Source organism: Rhamphochromis longiceps, linkage group LG23 (genome assembly GCF_057381845.1).
Source record: "Rhamphochromis longiceps isolate RC_006_pf linkage group LG23, R_longiceps_female_GT1.1, whole genome shotgun sequence".
NCBI classification, from domain to species: Eukaryota; Metazoa; Chordata; class Actinopteri; order Cichliformes; family Cichlidae; genus Rhamphochromis; species Rhamphochromis longiceps.
The window spans coordinates 107,834-134,806 of record NC_140578.1 but is presented as its reverse complement, the minus strand read 5'-3'; the positions used below and the strand labels follow the sequence as shown (position 1 = coordinate 134,806).

The following is a 26,973-nucleotide window of genomic DNA, read 5'->3' as shown; positions in this document are numbered from 1 at the left end:
GTACTTCCGTTTCCACGGTGATAGTCGGAAGTGACTGCGAGTACTTCCATGCTTTGGAGTGGACGTGGCCCTGAGGATTTCATATCGACGTGAGTTAAAACTCGTCATAAGTGTCTCAAATGTAACTTTAAAGATTAAAAATCGATGCACGGATCGTGCACGTGCAGACTTGATGAGTACACGCTGGTGTTGGTGAATGAAAAGTGGAGGACCTTGAGTCACGGTCACGGTCAGACTCAAAACATTGACTGTTCTAAGCGAGCATGTCCACGCTGAAAAAGCAGCAGCGCTGTTGTACGGACACGCTTATATTAGAAAATCGGAAATGCAATCCTTAGATTACACGTTATGCGTCATCATTGTCCAGCTTTTGCAGCTCAATCCAAGTTTTCCAGCCTCGTGTTTGTCCGGTGTTGGGTTAATTGCGCAAGCGCACGGTGGAAATGGTTAAGGAACTTGCTGGACAGTAGCAGAGTAGCCTCAGGAAAGGTGTTTATATAACTGTGCCTCTTCTCGATTTCTAATTACTAAAATACACTTTTTATGTAATATGTAGGTTCATACATGTCGCAATAGTGATGTTTACCATGTTATTAATTCAAAGTTAATATGAATATATCTTTGAAAGTTTTATCTTTTTATGGATTACTTATGAGGCCCAGTTGGCTCTTGTTTGTTAACAACCTGCAATATTAGACCAAGACAGTAACACTGGTTGTGCGATAAAAAGCATGTATTTTTGTTATTGATTAATTTAAATCAATTTGCTTTTTTTTTTTCCATCCATAAAACATCAGAAAATTGGAGATAGCTCTGTTGTTTCAAGGTGGTATCATCAAAATGTTCCTTTGGCTAATAATGACACATCAATAAGATTATGTTTACTTTTTAAAGAGTATGAAACTTAGCACTTGTTAATTTTTTTTGCCTTAATGTTAGCTATAGGTTCATTGGTTGATTTATAGATTAATTAATGAGTTGAATTAGTTGTAGTAACAAAGTCAACACAGTCCGGTGGGTTACACATTCACCTAACAGAGTCTCTCTGAGACTTCGTCAGAAAGGCCACTCTTTACAAAAATCCGACAGCCAGCACTGCCTGCTGTGGTGACCCTTTGTGAATACAGGGAGCAGCTGAAGGTTGCTTCGTTAATAATAACGTCTTGCATTACAAGACCTACATTATGTTCACATTTTTATTTTTGTGGAAAGTTATGAAAAATAGCTCATTTTATTAGATCTAAATATTTAAAGCCAAATGTTAAATGTTGCAGTGAAGCTGGCGGCTCATCACCCTGTAGGGGAAAAATATCAAACCTTTTTGGGTCTTTTCAGCCTTTCAAATGTAGTTTAGGTTTTTTGCTGCCTTTATATAACTTTAAGCTCCATTGTTGTATGGAGGATTTAAGACATCTCTTTTAGGTCTAGAATGTAGTTTTCATTCCTCTTTTCACTTTAAAGCTGAAATGTCAATAATTATTTATGAATTCTCTTTAGTGCAAAATAAATTTTTAACTTTGCTTCCTTCCAGCACTCATGCAGCGCTGCACCACACTGACCCTTGCTCGGCACAGCAGGCTCCTCTTAAGAAGTAAATTTGCACTTGCCCAGTGCCAGCAGTCAGCAGCTATGTCAAGTCTACTGATCAACCAGCCCAAATACGCGTGGCTCAAAGAGCTGGGTTTGTCTGAGGACAACCCAGGTGTTTACAACGGTAGCTGGGGAGGTAGTGGGGAGGTTATCACGTCATACTGCCCTGCCAACAATGAGCCGATTGCCAGAGTTACCCAGGCTACTTTGGCGGAGTATGAAGAGACTGTTCAGAAGACGAAGGAGGCTTGGAAGTTGTGGGCAGACATTCCCGCTCCTAAAAGAGCGGAGATTGTGCGACAGATTGGGGATGCATTGAGAAAAAAGATTAAAGTACTTGGAAGTCTGGTGTCACTGGAAATGGGCAAAATCTATGTTGAGGGAGTTGGTGAAGTTCAGGAGTACGTTGACGTCTGTGATTATGCAGTTGGTCTGTCTAGAATGATCGGCGGGCCCATCCTGCCTTCAGAGAGACCGGGTCACGCCCTCATTGAACAGTGGAACCCAGTCGGCCTGGTCGGCATTATCACCGCCTTCAACTTCCCCGTAGCTGTCTACGGCTGGAACAACGCCATCGCTCTGACCTGCGGCAACGTCTGCCTCTGGAAAGGAGCTCCGACCACTCCTCTCACAAGTGTTGCAGTTACCAAGATCGTGGCTGAGGTGCTGGAGCAGAACAATCTCCCTGGCTCAATCTGCTCCATGACCTGTGGCGGAGCAGATATCGGCACGGCCATGGCAAAGGATGAGCGTGTGGATCTGTTGTCCTTTACTGGCAGCACTTATGTTGGCAAGATGGTGGCCATGATGGTGCAAGAAAGGTTTGGGCGCAAGCTGCTGGAGCTCGGTGGCAACAACGCCATTATCGTGTTTGAAGATGCTGACCTGAATCTTGTGGTGCCCTCTGCCGTCTTCGCTTCCGTCGGAACCGCTGGCCAGCGCTGCACCACAACCAGGAGGTTGATGCTGCACGAGAGCGTTCATGACACAGTGGTTGAAAGCCTCGCCAAGGCCTATAAACAAGTCCGCATCGGAGACCCCTGGGACCCCAGCACCCTCTATGGTCCTCTGCACACCAAGCAAGCTGTCGAGCAGTACCTGGCTGCCATCGAGCAGGCAAAGCAGCAGGGCGGCACTGTGGTGTGTGGAGGAAAGGTGATGGACCGTCCTGGAAATTATGTGGAGCCCACCATCATTACAGGACTGGCTCATGATGCCTCTATTGTCCACACCGAAACCTTTGTCCCCATCCTGTATGTCCTGAAGTTCAAGACAGAGGAGGAGGCATTTGCCTGGAACAATGAGGTGAAGCAGGGTCTGTCCAGCAGCATCTTTACCAAAGATCTAGGCCGGGTTTTCCGTTGGCTTGGCCCCAGAGGGTCAGATTGTGGCATCGTAAATGTCAACATTCCCACGAGCGGAGCAGAGATCGGAGGAGCTTTTGGTGGGGAGAAACATACAGGCGGTGGAAGAGAGTCAGGCAGTGATTCATGGAAGCAGTACATGAGGCGCTCGACATGCACAATCAATTACAGCAAGGATCTTCCTCTGGCCCAGGGAATCAAGTTTGAGTGAGCCAGCCGGCTTTAAGCGTCGATGAGCCCCGAGGACAACACTAAATAGTTTGAATGGCCAAGTGAAATGCATGGTAATGCATTTGCATTCAGAAAGGTCAGCTTGTGTTTAGATCTGTCTCAGTCACATAGGATAAGTGTATCTGTATGAATGTAGTTTAAAAATATTCTGGATTTAAAACAGTTTCAGGAGTTTTTGTTCAAGGTTAAATTTTCCCCCAAATGTGTGCACCTTTCTACAAGCACTTAATGAAGTTTGGCTAATCGATCAATTACAATCGTTACATTTTGGAAGAAAAACTAGACAAAGTTGTAAATGTGTCGATCGTTGCAGTTCACCATTAACAGAAATGTTGCGTAGTCAACACTGGCTGTTTTGCACCCAGTTAACACATGAATATACTGTAATTTCTATAATACACAGTATTTTCCAGGCAACCAAACAACAATAAAAGGCAATGGGTTGACATGTGTACTGTCTGTGGATATTTCGTATTTTAATGCTTTCACTGAGAGAACCCAAGTGCAATAGTCAAATCCCAGTAAAATTTGGATCATGAACATATATCTTCTTCTTTAAACAAATAATGTGTGCTGTAATAATTTCCATGTTCGACATGCACTGACAAGGAAGTTACTCCCGTGACTTGGGCCTGTCCTGGAACACAGACGCTCAGTTAGATTTGGATGGGGGGTTAGAGGCCAGGTCAGTGCCTTTTTGGCTCTTTGGTTTATAATAAACAACCATGAAATTGTTCTTCAGTGGAAAAAGCGTTGTCGGTGCATTTTTCCCACGCTGGGCGAAAAGGTGACTGGGAAAATCTCTCTGCAGGTACACATCAGTGTAATGTCCAATAAAGGCCAGGTTTTGTGAAAAAGTTGGAAAGAGATGATCAAAGTTATTAGCCTGTTGCATTTTAATGTGACTGACTTTGAAAATGAAAGTTTTTAGTTGAGCTCATCTTATTTTTTTTAGAATTACAATCCTGGATTTTAGTTAAGATGTACACAGAGGGACGAGAAGATAAAAATCATATATAAACAAGCAGCGTACATATTTATTATATTTGACATGGTTTAATTTTATGGAACTTTGCAGCTGCTGATTACTGCGATGATTCAGTCGACATGGTATGATATGCTCTGAGCACTGTTTAAATACTGTCACGTTGTTAGGTACAACAAAGGGACATCTGTTGAACTGCTCGTTAATGCAAATATCAGACAGTCACAAGGCAGCAGCTCTATTTAGGCATGTAGACACATCCAAGCATCAGAATGGGGAAGAAAGGTAATTTTGAGCGACTGAGCCAGACTGTTTTAATCTAATAAGAAGCAACTCAAATATCACTAAGGTAGGCAGAAGAGCATCTCTGAACAACCAGCACCCCTGATGCTACACCTGATGCTACTCTCGGCAAGAACAGGTAACAACTCAGCCTCACCATAACTGGCAACGGAATATTGGAAAGATGCTAGCTGGTCCGATGAGTCTTCTGTGTGACATCCAGATGGTGGGGTCAGATGTTGGGGTGAATGACATGAAAGCATGGATCCACTGTGCTTTCTATTAATGCTTCAGTCTGCTGGTACTCTAATAGTGTGAGGGATGTTTTTATGGCACACTTTGGACCCCTCAGTACCAACTGATCATCATTTAACCACACCCTACCTGAGTGCTGTTGCTGACCGTGTCCATCAGCAACAACACTCAGCGGTTGCTAAAGGAAATAGCTCGCCTGTATTAGCACAGTGTAGCCGTCTTCTGCTTCCAGCAGGAGAGTGAGCTGTGGCACAAAGCTCAGGTAATCTCAAACTGGGTTTTTGAACATGACAATGAGTTCACTGTACTCAAATGACCTCAAGTCACCAGATCTCAATCCATTAGAGCACCTGTGAGATTTAGTGGAACAGACGTCACGCATTTGCTGCTATTATGTAAAAATGGACCACAATCTCAGAAGGATGCTGTTGAATCGACCCATTTCATTTTTGTCTTAGAATATTCTAAACCGTTACAGAAAGGAAGCACATACTGGACAAAAGTGTTACTGTGGGAATGGATCATTTACAAAAATGGTGTAGACATGAGGCAGTGTATAAGCAAGTATATACAGGCTGTGTATGAATAGAAGCGTGTTTCTGCCATTAAAAATAAATCTTAAAAAATTTACCAGGTAAAGCAATTAAGCAGTAATTTTCTCAGTTTTGAGTTATTGTGTTGGATATTTTTAAATTGAAATTCTAAGAAATTAACTCAAAATTTTGACTCACAAATGGAAAAAAAAAGGTTTTTTTTCAGTGACAGAAACAAGTTTTCATATACAGGAATGGTAAAATAAGAAGTCACACAGATGTCTCAAACTATAAATGCTCATGTTTGAAGATGCGCGTCAGAATCATGTCAAAGGTTGATGAGTATTTTGGAGCCAATTTTGTTTATGCTGTTCTTCTAGGAAGCCCTGTATGAAAACACGTGTGGCCACCTGCCAAGGGACCTGCAACAAGTTTTTTGGTGGGAAAGTAAAAAAAACTGGGATTATTCTTTCATTTCTATTTATTTACATTCTTCAACTAGTACTGAAGAAATCAACTCTGTCCCTTTAATAGAAAAATTACTCCATCGGCTATCCTTTGTCTCCCCCCCATATATCATCACCCTCCCACTCAGTAGCTCTCCATCCTCTAGCTCTCCATTTGCTGCTCCTCCTGGCAGCATCTACACTCACGGCTGAAAGGAAGAACTGAAACCACGGCGCTCTGTGCGACTCATAATCCATGCCATTTAGGACATATGCAGAAACAGCCACTTCCCCTCCTCATCTGCACTGGAAAAGGTAGAAAAGCTTTCATTCTTTTTTTTTTTTAATGTCAAGCTTTTTGATTCACAGCAATGATGTATTGGCGCAGTAACCTCTATATTTACCAGGGAAAATGTACTTACTCAGGAATACTGTATACATTTAAGTACAAATGAGAATATTCCTACTGTTTTAATATAATATTTAAATATTTTTTTACATAGAAAAATTATGTTTCCAAGGCTAAAGTCTGCAGTATAAACCTTACTAAAACTCAGATATTTTTCTGGCACTTAACTCACCTTTTGGTGTTTGCAGTGTAATAGAGGAAACGCTGGTGACTGTGGTGTTTAGTGAGGTTGTGAACTCAGACTTTGTACCTGGTATAAAGTTGGTTTTGAGGCAGTGCAGAGGTGAACTGTAGATCTTATCTCATGTTAAAAATCTGTGGTGCACCAAAATGTCAAGTCAAAAAAAAAGGGAAAGAAATAGTGTGCTCGTGGTAATAAATTAATGATCATGTGGCGTGGGAGGGTTGAAGCTGTTTGGCAGCCTCTGCAAAGGGTGGTATTAGCACACCAAGGTTATTCCTCACTCCCCCAATACTGATGTGTGATCGACTTCTTTGGAAACTCATAGCATGTTGGTTCATGCTTTGTGCTGCTTGTTGCACCCCTGGTATACAGAAGTGTCTGGGATTCCCCTGGACCGAAACACTCTCACTTCTTCTGTTTGCACATTTCCTCCGCAGCTTCTCCCTAAATCAAAAGATTAAGGGTTGCTCTTCCTTAATGTAATTGAGGGTGTCGTTTGATTAATAAATGTGGAAATTGTGTACTTTTGAAACCCACAGTGAAAATATAGCATCAAAAAATATGCGGCTTTTCAACAAATAGATAAATTTTTGGACACTAGTACATTTATTTGATTTTAACATGGATATTCACATTATAGAAAAACACTTTTGCTCTAAATTTTTCTTCTTGTAATTTAATGTTGTGTGCTGGAGACATAAAGCTTCGTGGGCAAAAAAAAAAATTAAACCTGATTTTATTCTATGTGAGAAAGTCAATGATGTCATAATAATGGCATCGCACAGATCTATGCATATAGATGTATTATCTTCTCCAAAATGGACACAGTGTCACTTCTGTATTACATGTCCATACTTCTGTTTTGCTCTACCAATGTGGACAGCAGCAGTACATGACTTCACAGTCGTTGATCGAGGAGAGTGTGATTCCCAGCACAACACGCGAGGCATGATCACAGAAGGGTTCTTCGCCAAGCTGCTGCTGTGTGACACTCTCATGGCCCAGGAATAGCACTGAGATTAGACAAGAACCTAAACCCTTCATGTTATTTTTATGAGTTCATAATGACATCAATTGCCAAGACCCCCGAAGCGTCAAAACCATGGCAGAGCTGAAGACACAGTGTCTCCTCACCTCTTCTGTAAATATTGACAACAATTTGAACATAAACTTTCGAATTAGGATTCACTCCAGAAGCCTGTTGTTACTGATTTTCTGTCCAGTTCTTGTGTAATTTGGCAAACCTCAGCCTTCACCTCTCTCTGTTTCCCTTCCTTAAGAATGGCTCTTGACAGACACCTTTCCTCTGAGACCATTTGTGAGACTTGAACATAAGATGCATCTCTCAAATGCATCATGTGTCAGGTCTTTCCTAGATTTGATTCGCATACTGATCCTCTGCTGTAGATAGTTTTTGTAGGCCAGTCTCCTACATTTTTTTTAATAACGCACTGCACACTATGCTGAGATATGCCATGTTTTTGCACCACGTATTGCACCCAAAGCAGACAATGTCCAAAGAAAAAGTTTGAAAGACCTTCGGGAAGCCTGGACCCACTGCTCCAGAAAGCAGCCTGGCTCTTTGGAAGCAAAACATAACGGAATGAGGAGTGGCACAGCACTTTGACAAATGACACAGAGGTCACAGGACAGGATATAGACCATTATGTGTCCAAATGCAGAGATTGTTCTCCATCAAGCTTTTACTCAAAATACATAATTTAACAAGAGCCAATGAAGGCTAAGCTGTGGCAGTCTGCAAGTAAACCCAGAATTTGCCAACATCTATTTCCCTCATCACACAGAGTGAGACAGGACTGGTGAGCTCAGCAAGGCACGCATATTTTAAGTCACTTTGCACTCTTCAAGAGGGCCTTTTTTTCAATAATCCATTATGCATAGCAGCTCTGGCTCTCCCTGGTATTTCTCCTACCTTTTTGACGTCAGTTGCCATTTGTGAGGGTTACCCTGACAACGGCCTGCCTCCCCGGGAGATGTCTGGTGGATAAGACGGCCCCGATAAAGCCTTTTACTGTTGCTACACATTTTAATTGCCTCTGATACTGTGAAAGTATTACATGGGGGTGTGATGGCATGTGGCCTAAAATCGAAACATCGGGATTAAAAAAAACCCAACATTTAGGAGGTGGGGGATTGACGTCCCGTTATCTCCACTCGATCGGATCCCCCACGTTTTGGGGTCATTATTGAGCAGTCCTGTGAAACTGAATTGGATATGATAGATCTATTTTTGAGCACACTGTTCTACACAAGACACATGCATTACCCAGTTTAAAAATGTCATATATAAAGGTGGTGTAATATGAGAAAAGATCACTGGAATTCCCCTGAACAATATGCACACAGATTTATGATATGAGGCAGAAAGATCAGATATTATCCTGGTGATTTTATATTATTATTATTTATTATTTATTAACTAAAATGAAAAACAAACCCTAACCCCCTCCCCTTATGGATTTCCAAAAACGTCAGTGATAATACGCTGAAATGTATTATTACAGCATGCTGAGAATTTTGTATCCACGCTGACAAACAGAAAAATCTAAATTGTGCCGACCTGTTGATGGTTTTGGGATGACTTGTAGTCAGCAGTATACAGGTACGTCAGTTCTTGCTGTTTCTCCTATGCCATAAAATCATCGTAAAATTCAAATGATGTTATTCACTTGCATGACTGCTATGCTTTGAGCTGTGTTGCTAAATTCGAATAAATGCAAAAATGTACAACAACACGACAAAGCTACTGTACACAATACCTGTTCCAGGCTCCAGGAAACTATTTATAGCCTCGGCAACATGTGTGTCTTTCTTTTTTTCACACACCAGGCTATTGATGTTCTATTTTTACAGTGTCAATTTGCTCCCCCCAACCCAACCCTGCTTCTTCCTTCCTGGTTGCTAAGCAATGGACCAAGGGACCTGATTGGCCTAGGATGTGCTTTTGGACACACTGACTGCGATTCTCAGCTGGTTAATGAATTCAGTCTTTTTTGCTCACTATACAGAGAGAACACAAGCTGACTTCTTCTTAGGCAGTTATCTTCCATTTAAAACCAATCTCTGATCCAAAACACTACAAAAACACAAAACAAAAAAAACGACAGCACTCAGTGTTGACTAATGTAGCACATGACTAGAGCTGAGCTGTAGCGGTGTTCAGGCTGCATGATTTAGCTCTACCTTGTGCAATTAGGAGTCTATTTTTGCATAACTTCAGACATGATCTGACAAAACGCTAAAGGGTGACCCAGTATTATGTCATCTGTGAAACCGGCTGGCTTAAACTTGTTAGTACAACTTTACAAGCACGCTATAAATGAAACAGTAATACTAAATCCACTTAAATGTTCTGATTATCTTTATTATGACTGATAAGATGTATTTTCTATAACACATGGGCAAATTATTGATTGTGGTTTTGGCAGGTGTCATCCTACGGATCAAATTTCTATTTTGCTAAATGCTGTAGAATGTGTGGTTTTAATGTATGAATACAGGCTAATGAATAAAACATACTGTGAATAATATCCTGTTCCGAGGCTGTGCAAATTAACACTGTAAAATAAAGAAAATGTAATCCCATTGGCACTAATGGCAAACCATCCAAGGCATATGTCTCTGCTATCATGGTAATCCTAATCCTCATACTACTGCTGTGTGTATGAATTAAATTAGACTTAATCTGCCCCCATGCAACTCCGAAAGGAAACCAGGCGCTGGAAAACTTTCATCTCCTTTCCATTGATTATGGCTCGTGCAGAGATATGGAAAAGCCTATCCCACTGCTCCCTTTCATTGGCCCCATTAAATATTCATCCTGTCCTAATGGAGAGAGATCGTTTTCAATGAACCCACTGCAGGCCAACTGCTGTGTGCCAGGGTGAGACTTGGCACAGCTGTCTCCTGAGGGATTTCAGTTTGTTTTAGACAGATTTATAATTCTAACTCACTCATTAGATTTGTCTGAATAGTAAAGCAACGAAATCCATTAAACTGTCAAGAAACCAAAGGATGACTAGAGAAAGTAGACAAATATTTCTGCTACTTTGATGATGAAGAGCGAGCTATGTTTGTCATACACATTTTAGAGCTGCACTTACCACTCATTTTTGATTTTGATTAATCGGTTCATTTCTTGTCTGGCCTTTCACGGTGCGAAGCTCTACAGCAGACCTGCAGGTACCTTCACGTCTCAGCCATCGCTAGTCTATGTGGTCACAACTGTTGCTGTTGACAGACTACATTCGTGAAGTTGTTAAAAACACTGCAGTCTCCTCACCTTTCACTTCTACTGCAGTGTCTGCGTTATTTACTCAGTTTGTATTTGAATGAGAGGGCAAAGGTGGAGTTTGCAAACCTTAGATGACTGTCGTTTGAATCACTACAATGACTGGCTTTTTAGGTCTAATATTTGTTTCCTGTATCCCATTCGGTTCCTTTTTGTAGAGGGAGCTGCCAGACGGTACCATTTCGCCCGTAGGGTGTACGAGTCATTATAGATATTTTTAGAGCTAGTTAAAGTGTTGTTAATGATTCCTCGAGATTATTGACGTAATTATAACTAATTTAGTACGACATTGTTACACTACAAGTTGTTGTATTAACAAGGAAACATGAATATGAATGTGTCATGTAGCGGGCACCCCTCAGCGTAGGCTGTTGCTATGTTCCCACTTTCATGGGTGTGGTGATTAGCCTGCTTGGTGAAAATTTTAGTCAAATCCGACACGAGTCGCGCTCGCTTCTGACCATTTAAACCGATTAAAACGGGCTTAAAATTAGCACGGCTCCCTTTGCGATTCCCTCACAGCTGTGGCCATGGTTGTCGTGTGAAAACGGATCGGTGTGACTCGGACTGAAGGACGGACGGAGCCCCAAACCGCCTGTTTTCAGGTGAGGACGTGCACTCAAGTCTTGATATTTTGGTGGCGTTTTTTTTTTTATTTTTCTTTTACAAACGCTATTTCCTGCTCTGGTCGCGGCTGTTTTTGTTTGTTTTACATTGAGCTCGGCTGATATGCAAAAACCGCCGTTAGCTGGTTCGCTCCAGGCAGCAGTGTTGAAATAACTGTTCCCGGGCTGCGCTGTTTTCTTTCTCTAAGCTAAAAGCTTTACGTTGTTGAAATTTCTCTGCTCACCAAACGCGGCCTTTTACACACTGTCAGGCGGAACTATAGGGGCAAAACCCTTCACTGGGCAGACAGCAGTTCAGATATTTCCATTTCATACATCTGGTTCTCTCATATGTGGCTGCGTAGATTTTCTTTTCCTTTTCTACTAAATATACATGACAGCCTTCCTCTGAGCATCAACTGGTGCCGCGCCGTTTGGCTCCTGCTCTTTGGTCCGTGTGTCACGGATGTATTCAGTGTCTTTACACGTTTGTAAAAATGGAATACATTTTGCTTTTGGTCTTTGCATAGTAAAGTGTTTCACTGTTTAAACAAAAAGCTTTTAAATGTGGGGAAAGGTAGACCGGCTAGCTGATTGGTCGATAAGATGATCGGAAGGATGACCACAAATGTCCGCAGCTCGGTGTTTCGCAGAGGTTCATGTCCTACTATAAACTGAGTATGCTCGGGTTTGGGCCTCTGCTTTGACCCAGAGCAGTGTGACGCTTTGGGGGGATTTTATTTAAGCATTAACCTACTTCAGAACAAGTGTGGAAGCAATGAAATCATAATCATGGCGCATATTTCCTGTGCAGTTTCATATGTGCTCTAGTTATTGCAGGAAGCCTCACCATACGGGACATTTTTCAGATATTTGCTTCATTCTCTAGATGTCTGGAATAGTCTGTAGGTCACCTGAACAAGTTCACACCTGTGGAGTTGCCCTGCTGCCTCCTACTCATTTCAGTAGGTGCACATTCACTACAAATCACGTTTTGTCTTTTTGGTGTGTTTTCTAACAAATAACCCAGCACGTGGCATCAGCTGAAGACAAACAAACAAAAAATCTAATACTAGTCAATCTTATCTAGTAATCGGAAGCTCGGTGGTTCGATCCCAGATATTGATGCCTTCATCTGAGGGTGATAGAGCACTTAGACAAAGCAAAAAGACCTTGTGTGAACAAGGCATATTGTATAAAGTGCTTTGAGTGCTCGCTAGACAAGAGCCTGAAAAACGTTGGTTTAGAGCACTGATTGATTCCAAGTAATTAAAATTTTATCACAAGGTGTAAGTCATTCTTTTTAATAATAAGAGGATTTGTGCTGTATACAGGTATAAGATATGATTTCAGAAGTCATAATATGGACAACTTACTGTAAGCACTGGTATAAGGTGCTCACAGCAGGCCCAAGTGTGTCCACACCTGGATGTTGGTAAACCTCCTGCTCATTTTATTTTGCCGTGCCCCTAAAGCTGCTGCTCTGTTAACCAAACTAGACCACTGTGTGTTCTCACAGTTGGATTTTTCTGATTCAGATCTCATAGGATTTGCCTTTGGAGTTCCCATGCTGTCCTTAGGTGTAGTTCTGCCTTAACATGAACTACTGTGTCTGTGTGTTTGCAGGAGCAGACACTGAACAGTCTGACACGGATGTAGAGTTTAGTGAGCGAGCAGTGAACTTATGTGTCTTGGAGTTGGATACAGTTCAGATAACGTTTGTATTCCTCACACATGATAAACACAGACAGGTTCGCAGTATTGATTAAGTCATAAAAGCAGCAACAGCAGCCAGTATCATAGTCAAACTATTAATTAACATTCAAAGAAACTAAAAACAGTGAGTTTAAAAAAAAAAAAAGATTATTATACTGCAGGCTTTGAGGCCATGTGTGTTTTTTCTGTTACTGTAACAAATCTAAATGTCATTTTAATATATTGTAGTTTTTATTTATTTTATAGATTTCTCGTGTCTTAATTAAAATGTTCTTTGTCCTGATGATTTGATGCTTTGTGAAACACTTTGTGAACTATATTGATCAGTACTTAAGTCATTACTCCTTACATTTGATTGCTGCTGTTAATGAGAAGTTATTAGATAAAAGTCACTTTGGCTTTATAGCTAAACATTTTGTGCACAAACACTGAGTGATGCTTAAGCTGTTTGTTGAGATTATTCTCAGTGATTTACCAGGTGACACATTCACCTGTAATGTGAAAGCTCTGCGGTATGAGACCAGGAGGAGACACACCCGGGCTCGGGGCATCAGCAGCTAGTGCTGGGCCCAGGCCTGGAGTCTTTGCACGATCAAAGATGCACATCTGTCCGCTGTCCTGATCCTTTGGGAAATAAGGGAGCAGCCGAAAATGCCTGTGGTCAGTTTTCAAAATAAAATGTAGCGTTTGTGATTATTTCCACCAGTGCCTTTCTGTCTTACATGTCCACAGTTTGAAGCAGGCAGCAGATGTTTTATCCCAGTTTAGGCACCGCGGTGTCCTGTCGGCCACTGGGAGCACCAGGCTGAACAAGATGAATGAATGCACGGAGGGCTGTGTGCTTGGATGTTGTGCAGAGAAGTAGCAATTGTGGCCTCCCGTGGCCTATCGCAGAGGCCCCAAATGTGGCGGCGGTGCCAAGCAGACCTATCTGCTATACTGGCACCACATACTAAACAATGGGCAGCTGCAACACACAGCTCCGCTTTTGTTGCGGCTGATCCTGGGCCATGATCTAGGTCTTTGTAGGCCAGCTCACTGGCTGCACGCATGACTCAAATCACACAAGTGGAGGGAAAAAATACACACATACACAAACGACCCGAGTTTCACAACTGTAAGTCACTACACGTAAATGTTGTATGAGCGTGTGTTTTGCCTGTCTTTGTGCTTACGACAGCACTTTCATGTGTTCTGTTTTAGCTGCTGAATGAATAATAATCACTACTGGAATATGAACATTCATGTGACACTCCCATAAATCAGTGCTTGCAGTTTTATTCTGGTTGGATATCCTTCTGTCTGTCAGCATTATGAAGCTGAATTATTTCTCACGTCATCTCCCAGCATAACCAGGAGGTGGAGAAGGTCAAACTGGGTGTTATGGTCCTCCACGAGAGGCACATGGTGACGTGGCAGAGAGGTACAGGGTAGTGGATCCAAAGCAGTGATAGCGTGGGTGCACATCACTGGAGAGCTGACGCCCAGACCCTTCTTAGTGGGGGTTGCGTCAGCTGGAGAAGCGCTGAGAGCGTTGCAGTGCCTGTCAAAGACCCCGTTGGCTGAGCCAAGGCCACGACGAGCAGTCGAGGTCTCTGTTGTGTCAGTGCAGTGGAAAAACGGGCCAAAACCAGCTCAAGTGATGTCGAGATAAAAGTCATCTGAACTGTATAAACATCTTATCATTATCTTATGTTGTTTACCTGCCTTTTTTTCCACGATTGTGCTCATGAATTACCTCGTGTACCACGGCTTTAAAGCATCTGCAAAACTGAAGCTGAAACACAAACATCCTCCTCGTTACATCTGCACTGTTTCCTGTGAAGAGGAAAGACTGAACTTGGTTTAATTGTTGAATTTTAGAAAACGGGACTAAAAATGTAATCTCCCTGAGTTTGTCTTCTGGACTGTGAAACAGAGTGGAAAGTCAGGGGGCGGGGCGAGGTATGTTGGAGCCGTGTGGAGGGGGGGTTGCTGTCCAAACATTTCCAAGGAGTGTGTAAGTGCTCTGTGACCCACATTCAGACTCCCCAAGGTAAAGGAAGTGGCAACCGGCATGTGCGCGTGCATGTTTGTGCGCATGCATCTGCAAAGGGATGACGCACTTAACCCTGACACACACATTTAGATAGACACTCACACACAAACTAAAAAATATATGCTTTCTTTCCCCACTTGGACATGTTATCAAATAGACAATCCAGATCTGCCCACAGTACACAACAGAGCACATTCAACACAAAAACACAGACTGCGGGCGGAGCAGCCAGTGCAATGCAGCAACACAAAAGGCTGATTGAGCCAGTAAAGGTCAGAGCCTGGCTCAGATGGCCTTTTGAACCAGACTGAGGAGGGTGTTTGAAGAGCCAGACCACCCTTGGAGCTCCGCCCGGCCCCACCCTCTGCAGCACCTTCTTCTTTGGTGTGAACCCAAACAGGATACTTGTGTTTGTTTCCCATCCTTCAACCTAAAAGTGTTTCTTCTGTCTTTCTTGCAGGCGTCAGCTGGTAAAGTGTGCGTGAGTGCGTGTGTGTGTGTGTGCGTGTGAGTTTGCATGCGTGTGTTTTCCCAGCGTAGTCGGTGTTTGGAGCAGAGCGTGGCCCATCAGCGAAACAATGAGCGAGCTGGAACAATTGCGACAGGAAGCTGAGCAACTACGCAATCAGATTCGGGTACGACGACATGCTGTTTGTGCTTTTTTGTTTATATTGTTGTTGTTGTTTTTGTGTGTGTGCATACATCACACGTGCGCCTCTGTGTGTTCACTGCATGCAGCGACACTGTGACGTGTGTAACTTTTGTCAGACCGTCACTTGAATAAACATCAGTCGGTCTGTGTGATTGCTGTTTGATCATCTCTGCGACTGGCGGTGAATCACAGCAGGTTTAAACACATTGATGAGCCGTTTGCTACGTGGTGGTTGAATACGCTAACATTTCCCGTTTTGTTACGTTGCAGGATGCCAGAAAAGCCTGCAGTGACTCCACTCTGTCACAGGTACGAGTTTAAGGTTACTATATATCTATAAATGCATTTACCATTCGGTTCATTGGTAGATCTTTTTGCCACACGTGTTACTTGTGAATAATGTGTGAAAAATTACATAAATTTGATCAATTATATCTCATGTAAATCAGAATAAAAACCGGGGATCTCAGTGTGTCAGTATTTACACATGCTGTCATTGGATCCATATAAATATCCCACAGACGTGCAGCAGCGTGAGCTCGTCTAACGTTCGCCCCGCTGCCTCGTCGACAGATAATGGCCTGTTTTTGGTGTCCACTGATGAGTGTGTGTGAGCCTTCTAGTGTAACCGCTGACACTTCTTCCTGTGTTTTGGCAGATCACAGCTGGTCTGGACTCGGTGGGCCGGATACAGATGCGGACGCGACGCACTCTCAGGGGCCACCTGGCCAAGATCTATGCAATGCACTGGGGGAGTGACTCCAGGTAGTGTGCTGGTTATACAGACAACAGAATTATTAACTGCAGCCAGGATGTGAAATTCACTCGAGCAATGTTCTTTTTCTGCTCTTTCATTGAGCGTCTGCTTACTACTAGAGATGGCACGATACCACTTTTTTATGTCCGATACGATATCATAAATTTGGATATCTGCCGATACCGATATGAATCCGATATAGTGTTTTTTAATCAACAAAACTGTTTTTTAAATATCTTGCTGCATTTTGTATAAGTTCATACTCAAGTTTAAAACAACAACTACACTAAAGCTATTCTGTTATACCTGTATGCAAAAAAAAATATTTCATAGTTCAGCAATACTGATCAATCTAATAAACTTAAACCTACACCATCCTCCCTATTCTGGTATTTTAAAGAGTACTTAGCGTAAATATTAAGCAACCTAACTAATAGAGTTCCAACTCCCAGCAACAACAAAAATAAATAAATAAAAAATAGGGAACCACCCCTCACGCTCCACCTCATGATGCTTAATCGACGTAATCAACCTTAATTTGATGCAGTGTGAAAAAAAAATGCACAGAAATCAATTATTTTTCAAGAAATATTAAATAGATTCAACATCTTTCTTCAACAAAATTGCAGACTGCACAGATGGTACCTTCCCAAAGGAAAAAGTACTATAGCTTACTAGGGTATATATATTAGACTTAATAGTCACTATATACAGTAATTGACTTCTATTCATTTTACATCAAATTAAAACTTTGTGTGTCAGATAATTATTTATTAAAAGCTAGACATTTTAAATGAGAATAAGAAAGAAAAGTATGTCTTTGTGCCCCCTTTTCCCTGTTCATGCCCTATCGGCCCCCCTGGCTAAACTTTGATAGATCCGCCCCTGCACAGTTACCAGCGTCAGCTACGTAGAAAAAGATCCTCGAGTAGAAAGTAATATTAAATAAATTCTAACAACAGCTGATCAAGCTTAAACGTGCTGCTGTTGTTCAGCCGCTGGTTTCCTCTTTCTGGTGCAAAGTGGGCCAAAAACAAACCAGAGAGATGGACTCGCGACAGAAAAGCCGATCAGCTGATCGTTAAGCAGTTTCATGATTGAAGTAGCAGCAAGAAGAGGCAGTCGCTCCATATATCGCTTGTTACACACTTGCTTTACTTCTCTCGGGGATAACTTTGTCGGAGATGAAATGCCGGGTTGCTAGCGAAGCTCCAAATGCTATCCAGACCACCGACAGGTCCCCATGCCACAGCCGCTCTATCACGTGATGCATACTGCTCCGACGTGCTAACGTTCTGAGGCGAGTTACGGCGCGTTGCAAGTTTTGTGAGGTGCTTTCGTGATATTTAATGGATCGGATTACATTTTTTATTTTTCTCCGATATCCGATCCAGTAATTTAGGTCAGTATCGGACCAATACCGATACTTAATATCGGATCGGTCCATCTCTACTTACTACGGCTTTGGTTTTTGTTGTATTGGAGCATTCGTACATTAATCACTCAGCTGTTTTCTGCTGGAGGAGTCCAGAGCAGTGAATGTTGGACTTGTATTCACTGAGATGCTGCTTCGCCTGATGGCATCTTTTCTGAATTGGCAGTAGTTGATCTGCTTTGTCTCTAGCTGGCAGTGCTGGCACTGAATTTGAGTTCTGGTTGGTCAGTAACAGAATGACCGTGGTCAGACTACATGGAGTCTGCCTGTGGGGCTGATGGTCTGCTTTTTATTGAAATCAAATATGAACACACCTTTAGAAAGCAGTCATAACCATAAATCCTCAGTCACATCCTGGGTTAATCTCTGTTGATGCTTCATTTATACGACATTTATTAACAGTTTGTAGACCAACACAAGCTCCAGGTGAAAGTGTGCTGCACAGCAAAAATGAATTTACAGTCGTGAGGTTCACAACCTCTCGTATTTATTGCTGTTAAAAATTGTATCTTTGTGTGTGTGTGTCACTCTCTTTCTTTGTGTCTGTCTTCCAATGCAATGCACTGGTGCAGTGACGACAGTCCCAGGTGTGGGGCTAAACTACTACCACTACTGCTGTTCATGTTTTTACTGCTACCTGTCTATTAATATGACTAATACCACCATACATGGGACGAGCACCGTTTTACTGTGAGCACAATAGTAATCGCAGCTACCACAGCTTATTTAATAATCTTCTTAAGGATGCAGTTTGTAAGTTCCTAAAATCAGAACATTTTTAAAAATAATTAATATATTTCAAATTTTACCAGTGAGGAAATCTTCAGCTGTCGCTACATGCACTGAGTGCTCGATGAATTCAAGCTTACAAACTGCCTTTTTAACGGTTTGCTGCAGTTATGAGCACTGAGACGGAGCAGTTAATGTCACCATGAGTGTGCATGCACATCACTAATCCTTAGGCAATACGTTGGTAGATACAGATTAATAAGTGTCTCTGTTTTTGTAGTTAGTAGTTTTTATTAACATAAGATGCAGTTTCATTAGAAGGTTCTGCTCAGATGCACAGGTGTGTCCTCGTTGGTGTGTAGGTGTGAATGTGTGCCTGGGTGTGCCTCGCACCCTCCAGGTGACCCTGCAGGTGGCCACTGTTTGTTTTGTATACAGCTACTGACATTTGAGCATGATAGCTCTCCTCTTGATTTGTACCGCAGCACCAACAAGCTACTTCCTGTCCCCGGAGAGATGGAAACACCCAGTCAGGATAGGAGGGAGGGGTTCCAGCTGTTTGTGCATCTGCACCATCTGTAGATCTCGCCCTATCGTACCCATCTCTGACTCCACCTTTTCTCGGGGCTATTTTTGCTGCCGATACATTTAGCCGCCCCACCTCTGCTTCTTTCTAGCGCTTTCCCACCCGACAGTAGACTTTTATGTAACTGGGGTAATAAATATTCCACAGAGTGGGACATTACCTGGGACGAAGAGGCTTCCAGCGGGAGAAGAAGTGAGAGCGTTGTAACCAGGCTGACAGTGCAGCGCAGTAACTTGCAAGGCTGGCTCTCATTGCTTTTAATGAAACTGGGTGCATGCAGCTTAGCTCGTGTAGGCTTTTCACCACGAGCTCAGAGTCACGCTGCTCTTCTCACCTCGTTTTTAGGTTACTTGTCAGTGCATCACAAGATGGGAAGCTAATCATCTGGGACAGCTACACAACAAATAAGGTTTGATTATTTTTGTTGTGATTTTTGTAACATCTACAACTGCACCTGCATTAAGATCCAACCCAGTGCAACGTAAAATAGTGATTTCAGACCCTCATCTCTCACGTATGCATCAGTTAATTATGGCTTCTACTTTCTTTATTTTATTTTGTTTGCAACAGCACCAGATGAAGAAATAGAAGAATCCATCCTTTCATTTCCTTTTTACTTAAGTTCCTATAAGTGAAAATAATGTTTTGATCTAATTTTCATCAGTTGAACTCAGCCTTGAAGCTTTTAGTCAAACTAAGGCGCCACATGAAGCGCTTTCACTGTATTTAATAACGAAATCACTTTCCTTTTAATCAGATGCACGCCATCCCTCTGCGCTCTTCATGGGTGATGACGTGCGCCTATGCCCCTTCTGGAAACTACGTGGCCTGTGGAGGTTTGGACAACATCTGCTCCATATACAGCCTGAAGACCCGCGAAGGCAACGTGCGCGTCACCAGAGAGCTACCTGGACACACAGGTAAGCACACGCTCAGCCAAGAAACAAATACAGACGGTTAATTACAAACGAGCACTAGAGCCACATGAAGGGGAAAAGTTAGTGAAACTGTCCGTCAGAGTCTCAGAAAGTCATCGTTTGTGTTTTAGCTCGTAAACACAGGGTGGGGATAAGTGTGAGGATGTTGGGGAGCTCTGCAGAAAGCTGCAGCGATCAGAAGGAAAACCAGAACTGATCCGAAACGTTTGAGTCGTCTCACTAACTCATCTACATGAGCCGGTTTAGAGGCTGGCGTGGAGTCGTTTGATTCATCAATCTTCACATTTCAACTTTATTCTCAGAATGAATATGTGGCCCTGATACTCTGTCATAATTCACAGACCCTCAATAAGATCTTTCATATTTCTTTCTTTTTTATTATTTGTTGCTTTTATCGGAGAGTGAAGATTAGACAGGTGAGTCTGGGGGAGGGAGAGACCAGCGACCCTTATATTTATTTATTCTGTTTTCATATTAAACATTTGAATCCAATCTGACTTCTGTACTGTAGCTGTAGATCCTGCATGTCCTGGCTGACGGGGGCCATAAGGGCTTTTCTACAGTGTAGTGGCTCACACCTCCCCAGTTTGATTTCAGGAGGAGACATTAATCCCTTTAGGGTTGCATTAGGAAGCACAGCCAGTGTGAAACATGTGGAAGAGCTGACAGTAGGAGAGAGGAAGTACACAGTGTGAGTGGGGAGCACACAGGAGTCCTCGTCTCATCTGGAACCTTCTGTTTGCCTCCAGGTTATTTGTCCTGCTGCCGTTTCTTGGATGATAACCAGATACTCACCAGCTCTGGAGACACCACCTGGTGAGCAGTTTAAACCATTCAAATATTCCAGTGATGTTTCGCAGTAGACTGCGGACGCTCTTACGAGCTGCGTAACGTGCATGTTGTCATCACAGGAGGTTTGTAAAGCTGCGTGCAGAGCCTTTGATCACTGCGATGATATTGCAATACGATCCATGAATGAGAAAGTCTAATAAAGCATATTTTTCATAAAGAATTCATATGTCTTTCCTGCTTCCTTGTTGCAGTGCATTGTGGGACATAGAGACGGGCCAGCAAACTACAAGCTTCTCTGGCCATACAGGCGATGTGATGAGCTTGTCTTTGAGCCCGGACTACAAGACCTTTGTGTCGGGAGCCTGCGACGCCACTTCCAAGCTGTGGGACATCCGCGACGGCATGTGCAGGCAGTCGTTCACCGGCCACGTGTCTGACATCAATGCCGTCAGCGTGAGTACCCGAGATTTAATCGCAAGGAGACGTGGGAGCGTCGGCGATCACAAAGACTATTGCAGATTGATTATGTCTCAGCATTTTAGAAGTAAATGTGACCTGGTGTTTATCTTTTTTATGAGCGCTTCCGCGTAGCAGACTTCTAGGAAAATTGTGGGCTGATCCTGTGTTTATTCCAAACAAACGGCTGTCACCGTAGCCTGACAGAGAACCGGGATAATACTGGAGCAAATGTTGAGCAGGAAGAGCACCCAGCCAAAGAGGGTGGAGGGTGAAGTCTGACTGAAATGTATTAATAAAGTTATCATTTAGTCAAATGAAAAAGGCTCATTTTAAAAACCTGAAGACGACGTGAAGCCTGGTTAAAGTTCACGGCCTTTATGTCAGCATGATGAAAGCAGAGCGAGTGACAGACTGAAGCTGAGCACCTTCCTGTGGAGGAGCAGTGACGTCAGTGTTTGACAACAATAATCATCAGTGTGTTGGTTGTCATGCTTCCTGTATTATAATCTTTTCCTGGCAGTGTAAAACAGGCATCGTCATAGAAACGACTTCCTTAGAGACAAAACCCTGAAAACGTACAATTCATCACTTATCTGCGCGATCCATGTCCCCCCCCGACAGTTTTTCCCCAATGGGAATGCCTTTGGGACGGGCTCTGATGACGCCACCTGCAGGCTGTTTGATCTGCGTGCAGACCAGGAGCTGATGACGTACAGCCACGACAACATTATCTGTGGCATCACCTCCGTGGCGTTCTCCAAGAGCGGCCGCCTGCTCCTGGCCGGCTATGATGACTTCAACTGCAACGTCTGGGACACGCTGAAGGGCGAGCGTGCAGGTGAGTCACACCTGAACTCTGATTGTGGGTTCTCTACTACTGACAAATGTCAAGAACTTATTCAGCTCCTGTAAACAGTTTGTGTTCATGAAGACGCCCATGTGACTTTTTAACGATCGGTGGCGTCTGTCAGCTAATGACGTGCACGTCAGTGAACCTTGCTGCTTGTGCAAATACAGCATTTCAGATTTCTTATTGTTCAACAGCAGGGTCCGACTGGTCCCATTAAGGTTGTGGTATTATTTAGAGTTGAAGGACTCAGATGAAGTGAGGGAAATGCACGCAAACTGAATTCAACTCTTCTGAAGTGTGTTTATTTAAATTCAAACCAGCGAAACCAGTGGACTTTTTTCGTTTTCGACGAGATAACGGATGTAAAACACGAGCTGATAAATACAGACATCATGAAGGCCTGCATCACTTATACAGCTGATGTTTTAAAGTCACTGCTGACCTGCAGTCTCGATTCTCAGTGGGATGGAGGTTTGTTTTGACCCTACCTGTGACTGTGGTTTGTTTTTCACCCTCCAGGTGTGTTAGCGGGCCACGACAACAGAGTGAGCTGCTTAGGAGTGACGGGCGACGGCATGGCTGTGGCCACCGGCTCCTGGGACAGTTTCCTCCGGATCTGGAATTAAACGAGCCTGTCATACTCAAAAACTACCCCCTCCTCCCTCCACAACCCCACCCGGCATATCCCAACTCATCACTGGGCGGGTGCACACACTGTGTTAGCTGACTCTCCTTAACTCAGCCCCCAGTTATCATCTCTGCTGGTGACCTGTGAGAAAGCACCAGATGTTTAGTTTTGTTCACCGAGCTGTTGCTCAGCAGCAGAAGTCAGAGCGTCCAGGAAAAATGTTACAGAAAAGAAGATTTGGTCCTCACACGAATAATTTTCCAAAGGTATGTGTTACCATGACTAACAACACGATTAGCATCGGTGTCTAACATGTACATTTATATATAAAGACAGTATATACATATATATGTATAGCATTGTGTGTGTATATATGCATCATATATGCATATATAATGTGTATGTATATATTTTTTTAGATTATTTCCAGCCCTTGAGTTGTTTTTTTTTTTTATAAATATCATTTTTGATATTGTATTTTATTTTGAATGGACATACTCATGTAATGCAACAAGATGCCAAATCGTGTGGGAGTTTAAACGGATACAAAGCAGTGTAATGTTTCCAAATTTTCCCGTTGATTTAGTGGCACCGATTCATCGTGCAGGAAAACAGGATCTGACACCTAAACCAAAAATCAAACTCACCTTATTCACCTGTATCTCTGTGTCATGGTTACAGGTGGTGACATCATTCATGCACCCTGTACCTGTAAATGTTGCATTCATGTCAATGATGGCTGTGATCGCTCTCTTTTTAAAAAAAGAACAAAAACCAACAAAAAAAGCCTGAATCCCAGCGTTCCCACCAGTCTTTTATTTTGGAAGGAAGTGATTGGAGTGCTGTGGTTTAAGTCTGGATCCAGCTTTAACCCCAACGTAGAAACTGGTGAATTGTAGACTCAGATAGAAAACTTTATTTTATCCGAGGCCCTGCTTGAGTAGACTGTGGATGCTCAGGGGGCCGCTTCGGTCGCAATGATAGGATTGAAGGAGGTCGTTGCATCCCTGTTTCGTGCGGCCTACGCAATCTGAGATCACGCACCGCCCTTCAAATGACGCCGGTGTCCTTGCGCTGCAAGTGGACACCTTATCCCCGAGCGGCCTTTTAAAGGAGGAGCTTCATGTCAGGACCGCCAAGGACATTAGTGAGTCCATCAGAAGGAGGGATGACTTCCACAGCTCACCGTGACGTTTCTTTTCAATGAAGGATGGGTTGTTTGTCATTAACAAGGTGTGTGACTGGAACCATGGCAGCCACTCCCAAAGTCACAGCAGTGCCACCACAGGCCTGTAACAAGAAGAAAAAACAAAACTACACATTTTTAAGGGTTTAACACTTTCACTGTTTTCAACAGAAACATTATGAACTGTTACATATGGCAAGTGAAATGTACACTTAGTAGAGAGCTAGAAAAGCACTCATGAACTGTAGTACAAATGTTAAACCGTCGAGCACACGTGACTTATTTACACATAGACGTGGTAATTCTGATTTAAGTATTTTCTTATCGTGCATCTTCCATTATTCTCAGCTCCTTAAAAGGCTTTAAACACTCACACATGTGACGTGTGTGAGTTGGACCTATCCATCAGCTGTCTCAGGTGCCTATTTATAGATGTAAACATTGAGCCGCACGGCTGGATAACGAGGGTTGGTGCACCTGTGGATGTGGAGCTATCGTGTCTCCATTCTGCCTTACGATATCATTCATAATCGGAGGTTAAACTAGCTTCAGCTACCGTAATGTTTTTCTCTCACGCTTCCTGTTTAGGCGCTGATCAATAAGAACGTTTTCCCCGTAGAACACTACAAAACGAAGGCGTGCCTGCAGAAAACCCACCGCAACACCACAGACGGCTTAGAACGAGTGCTCAGCAGCACCTTTTATACAACTCTGCTTTCTAATATTACTACTGCAGATCAGTTTGTAGTATGTGTGAGATGCCCGTTTGCCCCCGTGTCAGTCTACTGACCCGCTGCTTCGTCACAGCTTTGCATCATGAAAGTCCTTTTTCAGCAAATGTTAAAAAGCAGTTCTAGTTTTTGAACCTGAGAATATCTTTGTGAGGTGTGTGTGGGGTGTAATCTGATGACGTTTGTGGATAACGTATAGATCCAAGTGTTAGACTGGTGCCAAAGTTACCCACAGACCTTGAGCTGTGAACTGAAAACTACACGTTAGCTCACTGTACTCCAGTGGCAGCCTCCTCCTCTTCCTCCATCAAATCAAAAGTCACCTCAGCGTCTGATTTTAAATCCAGTCTGGTGTTTGATGATCAAACAGGGCGGCTGCTTACATGTGATGGTGATGATGAGGAGAGGACGATGAGTTTTCCCAGAGTGCTGACAGAGCTCATTTTTCTATTCAGGTCGGTGGACATAAGGTGTTCACGGGTCCTCAGCTTGAATTTAAAGAAGCAGTATGAAATTTTAGGAAATGTGCTTTCTTGCAGTCGTATCAGAATATTAAAGTTAATTAAAATGTCACTGGATGCCACTGTAAATACAAACTAATATTCAGACTGTCACAGAAACCAGACAACATAATACATGAATGGGTTTGTTTTTCCAATTTATTGCTTAAAAATGTATTGAGACATTTCTTTCACTGGGAAAAATTCACAGTAACGATGTGCAAGTCTCAAACTCACAAAACCACACATATCAGACGTGATGCATCAGGGTTAAACAGCCAATTCATCACCAGGAACATCCAAAGCCTCCATCCTGGTGTTTGTGATAAGAGTGTGGCCTTCAAACTGCACGATCGTGGGTTAATTACTTGACACTCGTGTGTCATTAGCATAACGTGACCAAAATGTACAAATTAGACTTTATTTATTAATCTAGTGTGACTCTGAGCAGCTGAGTCTGTAAACTGGTAGAGGTGCATTGTCTGTGATGCCTGACAGTAACTAGATGCTGCGTGTTTGTGTTCAGCTTCATAACGGCCTTTGTCACAATTAAAAGTGCTTCTCTTAATGAGGAAAAACACTTTTCTCAACATTTTTCCTGTAAAAACAGAAACAACTTCAAGATTAAATGGACTCGTATTCATACTACCTGAGCTGCATTCAGCCATAGCGCTTTATTCTGAGATCCACACAATGAAGAATAATGAAAGGCAGGGTTTCCTAGAGAGGCAAACGATGACTGTACAGAAATATGCAGCCTCTAAATATTGTTGTGAGATTTTGCCTTCCTTTCGGCGCTTTTAAAGAATAAATAGGATCCATCTCTGCCATCTTAGCGTGCGAGTCCCCGTGCCAGGAAGTGAGTAGACACCTTTCCCACAATGTTGAGCTGTTCCTTTAGTTTTTTCACTTTCATTTGCCAACATTAGCTGTGAAAAAAAAAAAAACACCTCAGCCCTTAACAGCTTAAAAGGAAGGGAGTGTGTGTGTGTGTGGGGGGGGGTGTTGTCTGCATTACTGACAGTGACTTAGCAGACAACCATCGTGTCGCTCTGTAATTCAGCACTATTAGCAGCTGGAACCCGGGAACAGTAATCCTTTTATGTGCCTGTGCCGTTCGCTCATGCAAGTAGAGCAGGAAATTCTTCAGTCAAAAAAAAAAACAAATACAGGTGCTTGACTTCATCTAACTGTTGTATTTACCTGAAGTCTTTTCCATCCCCGCAGCCCTACGTGATGTCCTTATTTGATACTTTTAGAGTCCAAAAGTACCAAAAACCGCAGTGTGTTCATTATTGAAGTAGACTTGACTGCACGCTGTTGTTTTTCAGCAGCTTTGGCGCATGCAGTGCAGATGTTGAACCTCAGAGCAGGCTTGCAAACGTCATTGCTGCACGCGTTCGCAGTATTTTTGGCAAAGGCCGTGCAAGTTCATCAGAAAATGGAAAAGTTGTTTCTGAAAGTCGCTCATCGGAGGAAAAAAGTATTCCCCATTAGCATTACAGGACCACCGCCGCCACCGCATGGTCACAAGAAAATGCACTGCCCTTCAAATCTACTTTGACTTACTGTTCTGAAACTTCCTTCGTTTGATTTTTATTTATTATGTTTTAAGCCAGTAAAGACCAGGGACTTGGTGCCATGATAATTCTCTTACAGTGCTATTGTGTGAAATTATAATCACTTGTTATGGAATAATTTTTATAGTCTTTTTTTCACACCAGACCTTTTTTTTTTTTTTTTGTATTTGTACAGTGGCGTGGTGATACTGATATGTTGC

The 26,973-nt window shown here is 42.7% G+C and overlaps 2 protein-coding genes across 2 annotated transcripts; both read left to right on the top strand.

The window, feature by feature from the left end:
• The first annotated feature begins 2 nt into the window (after window positions 1-2).
• On the top strand, window positions 3-3,637 carry aldh7a1 (aldehyde dehydrogenase 7 family, member A1). Its single transcript, XM_085397473.1, has 2 exons — window positions 3-89; window positions 1,532-3,637. The coding sequence occupies exon 2, from the start codon at window positions 1,537-1,539 to the stop codon at window positions 3,163-3,165; it is 1,629 nt and encodes a 542-aa protein (XP_085253599.1). The 5' UTR covers window positions 3-89; window positions 1,532-1,536; the 3' UTR covers window positions 3,166-3,637.
• A 7,336-nt stretch (window positions 3,638-10,973) lies between these two features.
• LOC146640845 (guanine nucleotide-binding protein subunit beta-4) lies at window positions 10,974-26,909 on the top strand. The gene is made up of 10 exons (XM_085397267.1): window positions 10,974-11,196; window positions 15,411-15,585; window positions 15,873-15,911; window positions 16,261-16,367; window positions 19,455-19,518; window positions 19,867-20,029; window positions 20,797-20,863; window positions 21,091-21,292; window positions 21,920-22,136; window positions 22,668-26,909. The coding sequence occupies exons 2-10, from the start codon at window positions 15,529-15,531 to the stop codon at window positions 22,772-22,774; spliced, it is 1,023 nt and encodes a 340-aa protein (XP_085253393.1). The 5' UTR covers window positions 10,974-11,196; window positions 15,411-15,528; the 3' UTR covers window positions 22,775-26,909.
• Window positions 26,910-26,973: the final 64 nt, after the last annotated feature.

Bases quoted from the DNA above. Each gene is read 5' to 3' on its own strand.
- aldh7a1 (XM_085397473.1), top strand. From the start codon at position 1,537: ATGCAGCGCTGCACCACACTGACCCTTGCTCGGCACAGCAGGCTCCTC.
- LOC146640845 (XM_085397267.1), top strand. From the start codon at position 15,529: ATGAGCGAGCTGGAACAATTGCGACAGGAAGCTGAGCAACTACGCAAT. The intron at 15,912-16,260 runs GTACGAGTTTAA...GTGTTTTGGCAG, and splicing joins GTGACTCCACTCTGTCACAG to ATCACAGCTGGTCTGGACTC. The intron at 19,519-19,866 runs GTTTGATTATTT...CCTTTTAATCAG, and splicing joins ACAGCTACACAACAAATAAG to ATGCACGCCATCCCTCTGCG.